The sequence below is a fragment of the Planococcus citri genome, chromosome 3 (genome assembly GCF_950023065.1).
Source record: "Planococcus citri chromosome 3, ihPlaCitr1.1, whole genome shotgun sequence".
Taxonomy (NCBI): Eukaryota; Metazoa; Arthropoda; class Insecta; order Hemiptera; family Pseudococcidae; genus Planococcus; species Planococcus citri.
In genome coordinates this window covers 875,478-887,278 of record NC_088679.1, presented here as the reverse complement: position 1 = coordinate 887,278, position 11,801 = coordinate 875,478, and the positions used below count along the sequence as shown (strand labels likewise).

At 36.5% G+C, this 11,801-nt stretch overlaps 1 protein-coding gene across 5 annotated transcripts in view; it reads right to left on the bottom strand.

Annotated features, from left to right (window-relative positions):
* Pax (Paxillin) overlaps positions 1 to 11,801 on the bottom strand; it is a 44,352-nt gene that overhangs the window by 10,357 nt on the left and 22,194 nt on the right. For all 5 annotated transcript variants that reach the window (XM_065359261.1, XM_065359259.1, XM_065359260.1 and 2 more), the window contains exons 4-5: positions 10,847 to 10,982; positions 4,695 to 4,833 (exon numbers count right to left, since the gene is read on the bottom strand). In XM_065359261.1, coding sequence (XP_065215333.1) covers positions 4,695 to 4,833; positions 10,847 to 10,982 — 275 coding nt within the window. The remainder of the gene's footprint in view (positions 1 to 4,694; positions 4,834 to 10,846; positions 10,983 to 11,801) is intronic.

Sequence of the window (11,801 nt, the reverse complement as noted above, 5' to 3'; positions counted from 1 at the left end):
CGTTGAAAATCGAAGCAAACAAACCCCAGCCCATATTTACTCGATTAATTTCGCTCGTAAATGAATACCAAAAACAAACACTTGGAAAAAAAAGCGCCGATCGAGCGCGAATTTAGAAAAACTGACTGTTTAGAAATTCGTCGAATAACTGAAATGTCGAGCAAATACACGTTCGTTCGCGTACGAGTACTTAAAAAATAACGAAAAATAATTACTGAAAAAAAAGAGTAAAATCAACGTCGTCGGGGTCTAAAATACGAGTAATATCGATACGTACTTTCGAAAAAAAAATCACAAAATCACTAAAACGCGAAAATAAAACGACACGGTTTTTAATACCATCGGTCCCACCTTTCGCGCTTTTTCCCACCAATTTTCGCCTTGGCCGACGAACAATGAAGAAGGGATGCGAAGGCATCGGAAGCGAGGCTGTTACGAGTACACGGCATTTCGACGAGTTATTTCGAGGAATCCCCAAGAAAGGCCAAAGATGCGCGCATATTTGCTATGCGGCGTAAGTAACGGGCAGCCTCGAACGTGTACCTACTCTTTCCATAACGTCAGAGTGGGAATGGGATCAGGACGCATGCAGAGGACCCTCGCTTCGGCCACTCGTCATCAATCGTCTTTTTGCCGCCAAAATTTCTCGACCACACAGCGACAGCGACAGCGACAGCCAATTGCTCGTCGAGTCGTGTCGCGTCGCCATGTACCTACATTTGAAATTATCGTTGTTCCACCTACGAAACCGATTCGCCAAAATTTCCCCTTTTCCAGTCTTTTTTTCGCTAATTAGATGTTCTACGTATACTTTACTCGCTCGTTTTTGACTTTTTTTCAGCAAGTCGGAGGAGCGGTTCGGAAGAAAATTGAAGAATGACGTCGAAAGATGGTGTTCAACATTTTCGAAAAAATAAAATCAGAAAAAAAACGTTTCAGTCTCGAATATTTTTCAACGATACCTAATTAATCTGGCCCAGTGCAATTGAGAGCCGAAGAAATCCTCATCAAAACAACCATTCTAATCAATATAGATACTAGATACTATAAAAGTCTCCTACAAACTAAGATAGTTCCCGAGGATGGCGAGACCATCAAAAAATCCAGCTCCAAGCATACATTTATCTCGCGAGAAAAGTACATAAGTAGGTATGTATTTCACGCAGGAAATAGTGCAGTGATGCACAAATTTATCAACACAGTTCTCTATCGAGAATTAAGGTTTCGAACATTTTTTTACCCCAGGAGGCAGAAAATTTCCACGTCTTTTCATAATACACGAGGGTAGGGAGGGGAGTAGAGAAATTTTCTGGTTTTCGGTTTTTGGTACCTCTAGTTATATCTTGTACGTATGCTTTAATATGCACTTGAACTGTTTTGATATTATATTTCAACATGTTTTAACGACGGTTTATGTGATTTTATGATAATTTTGATGAAAATTAAATCAGTTTTTAGTAATTTACATTTTGTAATGATAAAATTGATGGAATTTTAGTGTTTTTTTTTTTTTTTTTTTAAATCATTTTAATAGGTTTTTAACCATGTTTTATGCTATATTTTTGCTAAGTTTTACTACAATTTCATCGGGTTTTTGGTGGTTTGAAATGATTTTGATTGATGCTTTTAAATGCGTTTTCATGCTATTTTAAACATATTTACCTAACGTAATTTTCACAAAATTTAGCCAAATTTTATCGAAATTGCATCAGTTTTAACAATTATTAATCAAAATATTTCGCTTCCCATAAAAAATGGAAACTAAAGTTCGCAGACTAGTGTTTCGATTTTCTTGAAAATGTTGTACAAAAGTACATTTTGGTAAATAATTTGAAATCACCGAAGCTAGCTAGAATCGATTTTTTTTTTTTTTTTAAATTCAGGGACACGGTGTCCGCATTATAGCTGCACATTGGGCAGGAGGAGAAGGGAAAGAAATTTTCAACGTATTTTTCAAATCTTTCGCAGCGAAGACGATAAAAGATGAAACGAGGAACTATACTCGTATACTCGTTAAAAAGTAGACACGGTAAGTAATTCGTTAGGTGCGAAGTAAATTACGACGAGAAGTAAGAAGGCCGCGGCAACGTACGTAATTTTCAACTGTGCCGGTCGTCCATTAAGGCGGAAAAAAGTGTGAAAAACAGGCCAAGCGGCCAAGGTAGCTCAACTCGATCCCTTTGAAAAATGTCGTCGATAAAACAACGATAATTACATTAGTACTTACGATATACATACGATATGATTATAGCGTACGTTACGCGCCAAAAGTTCACAGTAAGTGGATAAGGATACACAACAACACATAAGTGTGTACATACGTTTTACTTTGAAAATTCTCGGAAAAAGAGCTCGACACGATATATGTACTTCTCGCATGCAGTATCCGTAAAATAGGGAAAGCAAAAAACAGCGAAGCGAAATGCGACGAGCTTTTACAGAATTCAGAACCAGTAGAAAAAACTATAGATCTATATACATTGATTTTCCGGACATGAAAAATCGACCGGAAAAACGGTCGAGAGGGTGGCCAATAAGCATCGACCAAACTTATAGGTGTTTAAGTACATTTTTTGCTCTGCCCTGCCCTGCCGAAGCGATTTAAAGTAGGTAGCTAGGTGTAGGTACCTATCTGGCAATGAGAAAATTGAAAAATCGCCGGAGATTTCACAATGACCCACAACTATAGTATTTATTGATGTGTGGGAGTTGCATTGAAGGAACTATTCGCATTGGTTCATTCTTGTTCAAAATGTTTCCATTTTTTTGAGAAAATTTAAAAATCGCTCTTGAAACAACTTTTTGGAATTTTTCAATTTTCAAAAAGTTGTCAGAAATCCAAAAATTAAAATTAGCGTCTAAAATTTTGGTAACGGGCGTTCCAAGACGTGCTCTTTCGATCTAACGTGGTTTTATTCAAATCGGAGACTGATGCCAGTTCAAAATGCTCCCTTGGCAAATTATTGAGGAATTTATAGCTCCAAAAAACAACACTTCCATTTTATTTCACCCAAAGTTTGCATTTTTCAAATTTCTGTTTTTCCAATCGCAATAAATAAATCTTATTTCATGTTCCTTCAAACATTCGTTCAATATTAAAAAAAAAAAAAAAAAAACAATTTGTGGAAAAATCGTTTTCTTTTTTAAAATCCTCTCTAAAATAGCTCAAATAATACCCAAAATTGAAAATTTGCAAAAAATTGATTGAAAATCTTTCCAGTAAGATTTGACAAAAAAGTATTGCGAACGATGGCGGGAAAATCTACGTATAGATGGGCTCACAAAAATAGTTGAAAAATACGTAGGTACTTCTGGAGCAGGACTGCTTTGTATCTAGATATGTATCACTAAGGGCAGGGCAAATGAAATGGGGTGGAAGGGGTCGATTCGAAATTAGGTAACAACATATTTGTACTTGTACTTGAACAAAATTGAACATAATATGTAAAACTTTTTCTGATTCATCACCATCTACCCACCAGCTACCTGTCTGTAGGTAGGGGTACGTAATATTTACAAATACGAGTATACGAGTATTCGTGTGCTCCGGTGCCGGGTACCGAATATTACTACTACTCGTAATTTTGTAGCAGCTGAAGAGTAGAACATAACGTAGGCTTAAAGCTACGCGTAACAGGTACGAACATGAAGTAAGACGCACTAGCTAAATACACGTAGCATAGCTAATGGATAAACTAACCCATTCTCGGCTATATTGGTGCATCGAGTGAAAAGTAGGTACATACGAGTACGTAGACGTACGTGTAGAATGAATTGACGAGAAAATATGTAGTAGCCTAACGAGGCAATGAGTATGAGTATGAGTATGAGTCGTGCATTGGAAATTTCCACAAATTGCAACCATTTAGCTTAATGGCTAAGCTAATGAAAAAATAACAATTTCCCCACGCATATCGGGCGGGAGGGATGATTTTCGAGTATACCGCCCTGCAAATACGAGTAGGTACCTACTTAGGTAGTGGTACATCACATTCGCGTAAATCGTATAGGTATTTTGAAATTACAAGTCTATGATACTCGTACCATATATCCAAGAACATGATGCAACGTAATCGTATGGCTTATGGCGGTATAGCGTTTTGGCGGGCATTTAATCCGAAATTTTGGTATCGCGTGCATCGCTATAATACGTATGTATGTAATATCTCGTACAATTGTATAGTTAACGAACGAACATTTACTCGTAGTGCCACATCCCCACATGCCCACATCCTAATGCCAGTTCGCAGATTGTTTCCGTAGCGCGTAATGTTTTTTGACGATCAAAATTCTAAAATTGGAATCAACCAACCACCGACGTCGGTGCTCGGTACCGCCAACATTTCTAATTTCTAATACATAATTACGAGTATTGTACTCGCTCCATGTTTTCGCGATTAATTACGATATTACGCTTACGCTACGAGTGAAACGCGACTTCATCATTCGCATCGACATTTCTCTAATCGCAGCATTTCGCTACAATACGTAGACATCGACATGGCGACAGTCGACAATTAGTACGAGTACGAGTACATAAAAATGATGATGCAAATTTCAAACATGCACATGCAGCGGTTGACGTTGACGCTTACGACGCGACGCTTATGATGAGCATTGAGCATCTTCGCAAGTAACCGCATCGAATGAATTTGACTTTTTCAGCGCGAAAAAATAACGGTAAAAGCGCTTACCTTGAAATCGGACAGCGACGCCATCAAATCATCCAACTCGCGAGTGGCAGACGACGCGGCTGGCCTTACCGTTCGCGTCGTCGTCGTCGTTTTTTCCTCCATCAACATTTTTTTCATCACATACGGTCCATCGCTTCCTCTGCAAAAAAGAAAAACAGGCAAAGCGTTGGTAATAAATAATCATTTTCAATTCTCTCCGTCCGTTTTCTACATGTTCCTCAACTAATTATACGTAAACATAATATATTATGTACAATTCAAACTCGAATGCCAAATAATTGGTTTTTAGAACATATTTTGGCCCCTATGGAATAAAACCGGTTCAGATTTTGGGTTTAAAATTAAAATACAATTAAGAAAAAAATGTTTTTTCCAAAGTTTATGCAGATTTTCAAACTTTCTCCGCCTTTGGGGTTTTTAAAATCAAAATGGGACTTTGCTACACATATTTTTCCTGTAAAGTGCTCGTTGAGATGTATATACCTACAATTTTAATGGCCCAAAATTAGGGGAAGGAGGTCTCAAAATCAGCATAAAAATGTTTTGGAACATTGTTTTTTTTTCTAAATTTTAATTAAAGTTCAAATTTGGACGCATATCATATCTACCACAAACTACCTATGTCCCAAAAGGGTCATTCCATGTCAATTCGACCTACTTTTTGAGTCATGTCTTTCGATTTCGCTCAAATTTTTTTACAATATCTACCCACCCAGTAAGTAAGAAACCCGCAATCAGTTTGGTCCCACTCCCCTCAGGGGGCGGTTGGGGTGCAGCTTCCATTATTTTCACATTGTCTCGAGGTACTCAACTTCAGCAGCGCATTCCTCCGAAGCTATGATACATTGATCAAAACTGATTTCACAGTTCAAACGGGCATTGAATTTTGAATTTTTTAAGCATTTTGAAAGTTGCAAAAGTTGAAAGTTGGACTTTCAAATTGAAAGTTCAAATTTCAAAATGGCGCCGTAAGTGGGAGGTACCATTTAAAAATCTGAAAAAATTTCCATCGATGTACCTTTTGATGCTTTTTAAAAATATATTATTTTCAAGATGGGATCTCTCAATTGAAGGGGAGTACCCCCACCACCAATTTTGGGCAAAACTTTCGAAAAAAAAACCTGGGGCATGTGACATATTGAATTGTATGTTTTTGGTGACGTTGAACACGAATATGACGTCCGATTTTTGATTGGACCTCATCCACAGCCCCCAGCACCTCCTCAAAGGGGGTAGGTAAAAGTCGAAAAAAATGAATACATTCGTGTGACATATGAAATTGTTGGACTTTTACCTATTTGGGGAGGTTCTGGGGGCCATGGGTGAGGCAATTTGAAAATCTAAGGCTATATTCGTGTTCAGCGATTTCAGCGTCACCAAAAATATGCTATTTCATATGTCACACGAATGTAATCATTTTTTTCGACTTTTACCTACCCCCTTTGGGAAGGTGCTGGGGGCTGTGGATGGGGTCCAATCAAAAATCGGACGTCATATTCGTGTTCAACGTCACCAAAAACATACAATTCAATATGTCACATGCCCCAGGTTTTTTTTCGAAAGTTTTGCCCAAAATTGGTGGTGGGGGTACTCCCCTTCAATTGAGAGATCCCATCTTGAAAATAATATATTTCTAAAAAGCATCAAAAGGTACATCGATGGAAATTTTTTCAGATTTTTAAATGGTAGCTCCCACTATTTGAAAGTCCAACTTTCAACTTTTGCAAATTTCAAAATGCTTAAAAAATTAAAAATTCAATGCCTGTTTGAACTGTGAAATTAGTTTTTATCAATGTATCATAGCTTCGGAGGAATGCGCTGCTGAAGTTGAGTACCTCGAGACAATGTGAAAATAATGGAAGCTGCCCCCACCCGCCCCCTGAGGGGGGGTGGGACCAAACTGATTGCGGGTTTCTTACTTACTGGGTGGGTAGATATTGTAAAAAAATTTGAGCGAAATCGAAAGACATGACTCAAAAAGTAGGTCGAATTGACATGGAATGACCCAAAAACCAAATTTGTGAAAAAATTCAGAAAAAAAACTGGCTTACCACCTCAACATTTTAATGTACATATTTTCTAACAACACATCGCTCGTAGTACGAGTACGTAGTAGTTTTGCGAGGGAACTTTTTAAACCCAGCTTGGTTTCCTAAACAAATGAATAATTCGAAAATCAACTCGTTTCGCCGATCCTAATCATGTAACCTCCATAGCGCGACGTATCCACGTCAAAAATCATTATAGACCTATTCGTACCAATTTCGCTATCGTCAGCAGAACGATATAGTTCGGTCTAGAAGTGGCTGAATGATGGCCAATGCAGCAATGGCGTTTTGGCTTTATATGTAGACGTACTCGTCAAATTTATACTGACGTGCGCGTCTCGGAGCTCGGTGATTGGTGACATATTCATCGTAACACGTTTCGAAGCTTTTACAAGACGTCCACGACAAAATATGTATTAAAAAATAACACATTTTGGCAAAAATACTCGTAAAAACATGCCAAACAAAACTCGCTGACGGCTATTAAACGTCCGACAAAATATTATAATTTCGTTTACCTGCGTCGATTCGCAAAATTTACTACCACGACTAGTAGAGCACCAGCAAATAAAACTTTCGCCTTGATGCTTGGCAAACTAATAAAGTAAAAATCACCGAAAGAAAACAAAAATCCAAAATGTTTACATTTTTTTTTCTAACAGAGTGACGCAAAATCATCTGTGGAAACATAAGCGCGGTTATAAATGTACGTTACAATAATATACTTGGCTCGAATTTTGGCGCATTTTTCGGATTCAGTGAAAATCACAATAATATAACCTACCCCCTCCAGTTTTTATGTTTTTATTTTTTCATTTTCTCACTGAAAAAACCAGCGCGTTAGATTTACGAAATTAAAAGTTGCCAAAATCAATTGCCACGATGTACTTTTCTTATTAAGAACTCGAGTAATTACTCGGAGGAGCAAATCCAAGTTTTTTGAAAGAAAAGCGATTTTTAAAATGATTTCAGCGTTATTCAGAATTGTTCTCCTACGGGAACATCCGCGAAGAAACGAGTTTACGAAAATTTACGAATATTTTGAATGCTAAATAGGCTTCCTATTCTCCAGGGGAAATATCCTCAGATTTTTTGAGCGGCAAAATTCGTAGATCCACTACTTTCGAGTGATGTGGCAAAACTACCAAAGTACCAACGAAGGAACTTTCAGCACCTATGCTCTATTTCGCGATAACATCGCAATAAGAAATTTGAAAACGAAATTTTTGACAAAAATGAGATCGAGATAATTATTTTCACGCTACTGTTGGTTTTGCTAAATCATAAAAAATAATTTAAAATCCATCAAAATATCGCGAAAAATTAGTAAAATTTCGAAAAAATTGCTTGTAGCGCGAGGAAACGTTGTTGAATTTGTACGAAAACCATTCGGCAATTTCGTAGAGCAAAACGATGCAATCAACTGATCAAGCAATACATAGCAAACATTTTTGAAAAGTTTTCAACCTATTTTTAAAACTTCTTAATTTGAACTGGATTTTTTATTTGTCAAGTATATTTCAGGTCGTTTTTTAAAAACAAAATACGTACGATGAAAGGATCACTACGAAACCAGTCCATTCTTTCCCTCACGATGCGACTGATCTCGATCATCAGATTTCTCAGAAGCAGATATACCTATTCGATATTTGGTTTGCTCAATTTAAGCATGTGTTTCCAAAACGCACCAAGTCCATTTTCGAAGATTCTGAAGTTGCAAGGCCATCTAGCATAAAGTTGCGGCCCAAAAAATCAGCCAATTTGGGCCATTTCTACGTTTCCAAAATGTACTAAGTAGTAAGTACCATGAATTTCTTATCAATATTTTTTTGGACTTAGTGCGTTTTGGAAACACATGCTTCAATTGAATAATTCACAATTACAGAAGTGTGAAGACTTCATTTCCGAGCAACTCGGATTACTAAGAGAATGCATCTAATTTCCAATATCTCTCACACATTCTTTTCAACCATAATTGAAAGAATTTGTTTCGAGACAAAATATTAAAATTTGAACAACAGTTTTTCAAATTTCGATTTTCAGCAGCTTAGCTCGATTTGGTCAGATGGTACGAAATTCGGCGTGTAATCGATTCCGAGACAAATGCCACCAAGTCTTCCAAATTTCTTTCTTAGCTTTTTAGATCTCCAAAATCGACCCAAAAGATCGAAAAAGTGTGCTTCGACGGAGTTTTATGCCCTAAGGAGGACATTTTTCCGCTGGCCGTTATTTTTTTTCAATCCATACTCGGACTCGGCGAATAATTACCTCATTCTTCACTTTTTTAAGGTAATTTATCCTAGTTCCAAACACCGAATCCTTTTTTTCACTCGAATATTCGAAATTTTATATTTCATTTTCGTGAAATATTCCAGTCAAGAAATCCAATTTTTCAAATTAAAAAAAAGCAAATAAGTAACAAAAAAATTTAATTTAGGACCGCTTAGCTCACTGAATACAATCTGGGATTTATTGCCAACTTTCTCGGTAGCAAAATGAATTTTTCAACTTCTATCTTTATTCACACATTTTTTCACTTCTTGAAAATGAGTTGCGAAATTTCTCATTTTCAACTCTGAGAAACTCGACTTTGAAAACTCGAATTCATATTCAACGAGTTGGCACTAAATACACTGTTTATGCAATTTTGTGGTCAGCCTTTCGAGATTATTTTCAATTTTTTTTTTTTTTTGAGAATTTTGCGGTGAAAAAAGAAAAATATTTAATTTTTAGCCGAATCATCGTAAAAAGGACAAAAATTGGGATATTTTGACCTAAAACATGGCAAAAAAATTAAGAGACGTCATTTTTAAAACTTAACCAAATTTGGGGGCAAATGTACAATAGGGACAGGGACTCCTATCACATTCCAAATTTCCTATCATTCGAAAAAAAAATGCCTAGGACTGAATTCGAAGACTTCGAAGTCATCTTTTCCAGTTCCAAACGAGGGGGGGGGTGGCGAAATGTGAAAACATCGACCAACAAAATAGACGAGTAAATATTCCAACTGGCATAACAATTTTTGAGCCGCATAGCGGGGAATCGACAGAGGATCCCAAAATACTCCACCAGCTAAAAGTTCAAGTAGGTAGGTTGGTAATGGTTTCGAATCGCTCCGAAGTCTCCGGCGGGATTTCAGATTTTCCAATGTTTGAAAAAACGCTGTAGTGGAACTCAACATGTAATCTATTTGAATTCGTATTGAACCTCTTGCGTTCGCCGTCGATCAATTTAGGCACAAATTTTCAATATCTTTTTCTACCGGTTAAAATGCAATTTTTTCCCATTTATCCAGCGATTTTGAAAATAAATGAATACCTAGATCATCTAATGCAAGTATTAAAATAAAATTTAAAAAAAAAATGATTTTGAAAATATATGTGCGATTATTATTTTTACTCTTCTTGCAGCATTTTTTGAAAACTGGAGACTTGGAAAATCCGTTGGAGGCTTGATAACGGTTCAAAGCCATCGCCACTCGACCGGGGAGGTTGAAAATATGGTACAACTACAAACCAAATTTCAACATTTCAGATACGTCTATTTGCTCGAGTTTTGATTCATTTTTTTTTCACGAGAAATGAGTCAAACTTGAATTTTTAAAAATTCACCAAAAGTTAAAAAATAAATTTCAGTGTCAGAAATTTTTACTGGTCGGTGGTGATGTAGGTACCTACATAAATTTTGAAGTTCTCTTGAGCGAGTTGAGATAAAGTCTTTTCCTGAAAGCTTTATTTGTCTAAAAAAATGTTGACGCAAATTTGGAACTTCCAAGGACACTGACAGTATTTTTAAAATCGAGGTTCAGCAAGAAACTATCGAGTATCCAAGCCGAATGAAGAACTAGAGTTTATCGCAGGAGTTGGGCGGAGAGGGGAGAGGTTGAAAACATCCACTGATAACGATTTTTCCAGTTTACATTACAGGATGCTGAAATACAGGTCAAATTCGTTGGACGAATCGTAGTTTCACAGTACGTGCGTATATATAAGTATTCGAAAACGTATCACATTTTATGATTTTATGACAGCGAGGTCGCGCCTTCGTTGGACGAACCGCGCAACACATTCTGCATATTACATTCATTGCCGCGAAACTCACCCATTCGGAAGAGCGGTGCTCAATTCATCTAGTAAACTATCCACAGACGGTCTTCCTCCACCACCAGCTGAAACAATACTGCCGTTGCTTTTGATCGGCGATAATTCATTGTTGTACAGATGGACCGGCGTTGAAGCTGCAAAAACATAAAAAAATAATTTTTTAGCAAAAAAAAAAGTAAAAAAATGTAATGATAATCGGTAAAAAATAATGATAATAAAAAAGAAAGGAAGAAAGCAAAAACTGATATATGTATGACTAAAATAAGACAGAAACACGAAAAGCGAGGTGACCAGTAATTGAAACAAGGTGTAGGTATACTTGGAGAGCATTTATGTGGACATCTCAAAAAGAGAAATGGTAATTTTTCAGTTTCATTTTATAGCGAAAAAACAAGTTGGATGAATTGTAATTATTGATTCACTCGTATTTTATTGTTGTGTGAATAATATTCGAGAGAAACATATTAAGGTAAAGTACCAGTTGTGGTTATACTTTTTTCAACATGCTCTGAGAAGCCCAAATTTCAATTTTTTTCAAATTTTTTTGATTTTGTTGTGTAGTGTGACTGTTGAACTACATAATACTTGGGAGGAAAAAAAAATCAAGAATATTTCATTTCTTAGTAGAGAATCTCAAAAACTTCCAATAGTTCCAATTATCCACTAACCGGGCCCCCTGGCCCGGTTGCGGACAAAGACTGCTCTAAATAGTACTAGATGAAATCAAAAATGCTCAAAAATATGCAGAGGTGGTTATTTCATCTTATTACTATCCAAAAACTTCCGCAGGTATGAAAAATTACATATTTGACTCGCTTTTTTACATTATTTAAACTTTCCTTCTAAAAAATTTCAAAATCTGAATTTTTATCATTTTGAAACTTCAATGCTTTTGTACATAGACTTCATGGGTGAATTTTCATGTTGTCATGAATGCAACGAAATGATTAAAT